This window comes from Sabethes cyaneus, chromosome 1, assembly GCF_943734655.1.
Source record: "Sabethes cyaneus chromosome 1, idSabCyanKW18_F2, whole genome shotgun sequence".
NCBI classification, from domain to species: Eukaryota; Metazoa; Arthropoda; class Insecta; order Diptera; family Culicidae; genus Sabethes; species Sabethes cyaneus.
The window spans coordinates 104,479,282-104,485,707 of NC_071353.1; the positions used below are offsets into that span (position 1 = coordinate 104,479,282).

At 42.7% G+C, this 6,426-nt stretch overlaps 1 protein-coding gene across 1 annotated transcript; it reads left to right on the forward strand.

Moving 5' to 3' along the window:
* The first annotated feature begins 460 nt into the window (after nucleotides 1-460).
* LOC128732559 (gamma-aminobutyric acid receptor alpha-like) lies at nucleotides 461-6,247 on the forward strand. The gene is made up of 5 exons (XM_053825836.1): nucleotides 461-572; nucleotides 629-696; nucleotides 757-1,509; nucleotides 5,667-6,024; nucleotides 6,090-6,247. Exons 1-5 carry the CDS (start codon nucleotides 491-493, stop codon nucleotides 6,245-6,247), a joined length of 1,419 nt encoding a protein of 472 aa, XP_053681811.1. The 5' UTR covers nucleotides 461-490.
* Nucleotides 6,248-6,426: the final 179 nt, after the last annotated feature.

The following is a 6,426-nucleotide window of genomic DNA, read 5'->3' on the forward strand; positions in this document are numbered from 1 at the left end:
GCGTACATTCTTTAGATCCAACACCGTACCTCACAGTCGAAAACAACGAAATTCTTCGTTCTACTACAAAAACAATGATGTCGTTGAGCACCGGAATGCTGACTCGTCTGCAAGAAACATACGGTACCCAGAGCCTCGTCGCCTGCGGCACATTTCAATGCCAAGTGGCTCAGCAACAGCGACAACAACGTCAAAGCCGACGTTGGACGATCAAGATTACAGACCTGTTGATGGTTTCCAATCCGAGGGACATATGTTGCAACTCTCAGCTCATACACCGTCGTACAAATATCAACGTTACTACATCTACAATACCGCTCCTCGTCGACGAGCTTTTGGAGCCGACTTAGAAATAGAGCGCTTGATGATCCATAAATTTAAGCCGGCAGGCGTTCGTAATTATGCAATTAGACATCCCTTAAACATTTCAAGCAGAGAATACGAGGATGAAGCATACCGCAGAGTGAGAAAGCGGAGCGCCGCTGATGATATGTTAAGCAAAAATATAACAATGATATTGGAGAATCTGCTCAAAAGTTACGAAAATTCACAAATGCCAACGCATGGCCAGGGTAGGTTGAACTTTTAAGTTTGTTAAAGAAAGTTAGTTAACTTTCATTAATTTCAGGAATTCCAACCGTCGTAAAGACTAACATCTTGATCCGCAGTATGGGACCAGTCTCTGAGTTGGACATGGTAAAAGTTGTAACGTTCAAATTGTTCACAAGTATTCACTAATGTTCTTTCACGTTTCAGGATTATTCCATGGACTGCTATTTTCGGCAGTATTGGCGCGATAAGCGGCTAAGCTTTCACGGTCCAATCAAAAGTCTGTCTCTTAGCATTAAAATGCTAGAGAGAATTTGGCGTCCAGATACTTACTTCTACAATGGTAAACATTCGCATATCCACACCATTACGGTTCCCAATAAACTGCTCCGATTGAGCCAGGATGGTGAGATTCTGTACTCAATGCGACTAACAATCAAAGCTTCCTGTTTGATGCAGCTGCGTAGCTTCCCAATGGATCGCCAATCCTGTCCCCTTGTTCTGGGAAGTTATGCGTACTCTCGTCAACAACTAGTGTATCAATGGAAAGACGACGATTCTGTGAATTTTGTTCCCGGCATGACTCTTAGCCAGTTTGATCTAATGAGTTTTCACCAGAAGAACTACACGTTTGCCCGACGCGAAGGCGAATTTTCCGTCCTGCATGTGTCGTTCAACCTCCAACGCCACACCGGTTACTTTCTTATTCAGGTGTACGTGCCATGTATTCTTATCGTTGTCCTGTCATGGGTATCATTCTGGATCCACCGGGAAGCTACCAGCGATCGAGTTGGGCTTGGAATCACCACGGTACTGACGTTATCGACAATAAGCCTAGACTCACGGACAGATCTGCCAAAAGTGCGGTACGCTACTGCCCTCGATTGGTTTTTGCTGATGAACTTCATCTACTGCATCGCTACGTTACTAGAGTTTGCCGGAGTGCACTACTTCACCAAGGTGGGTCCTGTTTCTTTGCTCTGTAGTTGGGGTTATGTTCACTGGAGTCGCTTAAAGCTAATCGAAAAGGAAGAAAATTGGAAAAAAAAGTTTTGATCTGCTTTGCTGACGGACTTTTCATGTTAATAAATCAAAGTTTAGGTTCGATTAGATGTTGACGTCTCAAGTTATCCAATCTTTGAAAAGAGCGTTAGGATATGGAGTAATTATCGTGGCATAATGTTGAATATCGTCACCACGTCACCTACAAATGCTCGTTCTAGATCGTTGGCGATAGGCCAAAAACTTATGAAATCATAGGAAAATACCAAGCAAACTTAATGAGAGATCGCGCCACTACATTCCGAAAGATAATCGCATCATTTTGTTTATAAGAATCTTGTGTTACTTTTTGGCGAAACCAAAATTTAGAAGATGATCGTTTGAACAGAACAAAGATTTTGCATTGAATTTTGTATTTCAGATGAAATAAACACAACAAAAACGTCTGAAATGTTTCAAAAAGCAATCGTGCGTTCGAGAACGTTTAACAAGCTACTCATGGAAATAGAATTGGTTATGATTCCAAATATTTAACTTGAATCAGACCTGAATCGGACGCTACATATTGAGGATCTACATGCACTTGCCGCATTTTAGTGGACGGTTTTTGACAAAGTGTAAACTGAAAGCATAGATTGGTAAAAGCCAGAGGTACGAATCACGAGCCACAAATATTGCTTGGTACGTCCGTGCAGTGAAATAAGTGCTCTTCAAGAACGCCTCTTCAAGCCACCCCGGGTCTCGGCTGGTAAAGTAAATAAGGATGCCTACTAAGCTACATGCCTGAACCCATGCTGAAGACTTATAAGAAAAAGATAGTTTTTACAACCAGATGAGCAGTGCGGTGTCGGTGTCCAAGGAATTGGAGAGCGGTAGCCCACAACCGAGTTAATTAGAGAAACCTTGTTCAACAGGTTTTGTCTAAGGATGGCAAGCCACTTAGCTAACTAACTGAGCAGTGTAGTTGCGAAAATCCCGAAATCCACCTGGGTGACTCCAATGCGAAGATTAGCTCAAACAATGCGGACCTTGAACACATCATGAGGCACCATGGCAAAAATGGACGAAAACCGAGAGCTGTGGTAACAACAAAATGGTCGAGCCTCGGAATTGCCACCTAGTGGAACTGTCGAAAAGCAATGTAACGCCTTCATCACGACCTGTGACGAAACTCTAACCAAACAACAGCTGCCCGTCTACGATACGCCGAACTATTGAGGGCTGTTTTTTTTTGTCGGAAGATTTGACCACTGCGACCATTATTTTGATCTATTGTGGTATAGATTGAGGGCTGTTAAACAAGCTTGTGGATGAGACAAGAGAACCTGGACTAACTTCCTAACCGAAGACGAAGAAACCACCGTGTGGTGCCAGCATGAATACCAAGATGCCGCTAAAGGACAGAGTTAGTCAGGTCCTGACTGACCGTAGAGCATAGCTTGAGCGAGTTTCTTTCGAGTTTCAAATGTCAAAGACCAACAGAACCAGCAGCGTATGACGCCAATAATTCGTCGTACTAATCGCGTTAACTCATAGCAACTCGCCATCACTGCATGAAATTAAAGGACTAATCAAAAATATGCAATCCAACAGAGCGCCAGGGACAACCGGCCGAAGTTTTCAAAGCTGATCCGTCTTTGTCAGCCTAAATGGGATATGAGAAACATCAACTTTTCCGGTGTACTGGATGCAGGGCATATTGGTCAAAGTTCTTAAAAAGGAGACTCAATTGAATGAGATAATTGGCGTGGCATCACGTTGCTCTATATTACTCTCAAAGTACTTTGGAAGGTTGTCTTTAACCAGATTCAGGAGAAGATCGATACTACTCTCCGGCGGCAACAACCTAGATTCCGTGCTGGCCAATGTGTAGACCATATCACAACGCTTCGCATTATATTGGAGTAGATCAACAAACTCCAGGACTCTCTTCTGCTTGTGCTCGTTGATTTTGACGATAGCGTTGACCGAGTCAACCACGAAAACATCAGGAGCACACTTATAGGTAGAACAGTAACGAAGCATTCTATTGCACAATGGCGTGTTGTTCGATCCTATCAGGGTTACTGCTGATGTGAGACAGGACCGCATATTATCATCGCTGCTATTTCTCATCGTTATGGTTGAAATATTAGTTGTAGTTATTGACAGTAGACCAAAACAAGTATTATTTCGAAATTATGAAGCAACTAAATGACCTTGACCTAGCCGACGATATTGTCTTGCTAGTACAACACTGAATCGATATGCAGAGCTAGAGCTAGATGACCTCTCTGAAAGATAGTAGCAGGTCTATCAGTCAATATAGCAAAGACCAAGTATATGGTAGTGACCACCGACAATCCCACCAACTTTACAGTAATGAGACAACAAGTTGAGCAGGTAGAAGCCTGTCAATATTTTTAGTAACCAGACAACGCCCAATGGCGGTAATAAGAGTGATATAGCCACACAGATCGGCCGGTCATGGGTGCTTTTGCAGGTTTGCAAAACTTTTGACGCTGAAACCAGATCACTCTACATGCGAAAACTTGAATTTTATTCGGTATTTAATAGTCATTGGCTGCGATATATCATTTATGCCTGATGGCCTGACAACGAGGAACCCCATCTTCGATACCATCAACGGTCGATAGCAACAGAAATACTATAACGTAGATAGAAGTGCAAGTGCAGTAGGACAACGAAGAAGAGGCAGACCCAGAAGCACATGACGAAGCAGCATTGTCCAACAATATCCAGGCTGTTGACGAGAACCTGTCCTGCCGCCGTCAGGTCTCAGGTGAAAGCCATGGCGGGTAACCGTCAGCGGTGGAAATCTCTGATGCCATCTCTTTGTTCTGCTGAACCTGGCGGACAAGAAAGTAAGTAAAGCAACCTCGAATAGTAATCCCGAATGAGGAGTTTCATGAACTGTTGGAGAGTTTCATGACGTATGGAGAGTGCCCAGAACATGATATCGTAGTACTTATCGGAAATACAAATGCTTAAGTAGGGATTAAAGATTTCTTTCGTCCCGTAATTGGTGGTTCTACGACAAATCACAACATCCTGAGCCATTCCAGCGCCGGCATTACTATATGTAGCACTATTTTGTACGTTAAAACATTCAGATGCACTAAAATGGAGAGGACTGCTCTCAGATTCGAGATTGGAAAACAAACACTGCTGAAGTCGTCAAGCTGAAGGCAAAATACGTATCTATCAGAATAAAATTAATACTTAGTGGAATTTGATGGTGAAAATAGTCTCGACTTTTTTTTCATTCAACTTTTTCTTAATGCAAATTCTTTGAAAAAAATTGCAGATCGTGCTCGCAGATAGAAGCGAATAAAACCTTGCTGAACCACTCTAATGGACAAAAACACAACTTGATAAGTGTATGGTTTTAATATATTCAAATGAGAAATATGAAAAATACATAATAACTACCTTTGCGCGTGGAATAATCGGAAAAAGGCTCTGAGCCTTGCCGAGTCTGCGTTGTTTGAACTATTTTATAGCGACACCACTAGATTTTCATCCTTGGGTAATAATTCAACAAAGAAAGATGGAAGCTTCCATCATGGAATGTTTCATTCCGTACCTTTCAGAGGCGGTACAATATTCATACGAACTTTTGGTTTTGCGGTGGGAACGAACGGCGTAACTACGGGTCCATAGTCTTTCATCGGAAAAATACATCCCGCTCCAGTGCATATTACCTCCTTGGAAGCAATGCGTCTACGACTTGGAAGCTGAAAAATATAGAAACCAAATGGCTTAGCCGCTATATTCTATCTGAGTGAATGCGCCTTACCACTGTACCAGCATGACTGAGGGACAGCAAGACTACCACGGCGAGAACTGCGAATAGTACGAACTTCATCTTGCAATGGCACAAATCGAAATGCATTCAATGACTACGAACGTGCAAAGTTGATCCCCATGCTTTTTATTTATTAACCTACCACAATAAACATCACTGCACTGGTTCAAGGACTCTACTCTTAACTATTAATACCATTAATACTCATAAACACGGCGCATGCAGTTTTCACGTTGATAAACTATCGCGACAGTCGTGATAGCCGTATCAATCATGAATGAATACAACGTACTCTATTTATTTGCAGGTCGGCAGCGGAGAGATTCCACTGGACGAAGATGAATGGGAAGACATTGATAACGTGATTGAGATAGGCTTGAACGTTATCGGTTCCGGGGATGACGGATGCGGAGTACGGTCTCGTACGGCTTCGATACAAGAATCTCCCCAGCGACTGATGGCCGCTCGGCGTCGTAACTCACTCATCTGTCCAATTTACAATGATCCGCAGCATATGTTCAAACCGACCACTTCCCACCTTTCGACAATGGAACGGACAACCCAAACGGAACCACCGAAGGAACCCCGTTGGAAACAGCTGTGGCTGTGCTTTCTCGGAGATGACCAGTTCCGTCGCCGCAGACAGCGAGAAGCTACCGGCAGAGGTGAGATTGGCAAGTTTTATTAACATTTATCGGAACGTTTATTCTTTACTATTTCATAAAAATAGGTGGCGCAAATCGGCACGTCAATAGTGTCTCTCTGATTGATCAGGCTGCCAGAGTTATGTTTCCTGCTTCGTTTACCTTCTTCAATGTGCTGTACTGGCTTTGTTACTATACCTATCAGGCAGATTTCACCTGGGCCCCGCTCAAGGAGCAGAGTTAGATAACGTTGACAAATTAACTTAAAAAATATCTCCACAAACAATACAGGAATATTAACATAATCAAAATTTAATGTAGCTTGGGCTTTTCTCAAAAAGATAACAAACTAAGCAATTACCCACAAAACACACGGTTTCATTAAATTACCAAGACTTTTGTATCCTTTGCTAGGCGTGATAT

Coding starts and splice junctions, on each gene's coding strand:
- LOC128732559 (XM_053825836.1), top strand. CDS start 491: ATGTTAAGCAAAAATATAACAATGATATTGGAGAATCTGCTCAAAAGT. Junction 573..628: donor AATGCCAACGCATGGCCAGG/GTAGGTTGAACT, acceptor CATTAATTTCAG/GAATTCCAACCGTCGTAAAG. Junction 6,025..6,089: donor GCGAGAAGCTACCGGCAGAG/GTGAGATTGGCA, acceptor TCATAAAAATAG/GTGGCGCAAATCGGCACGTC.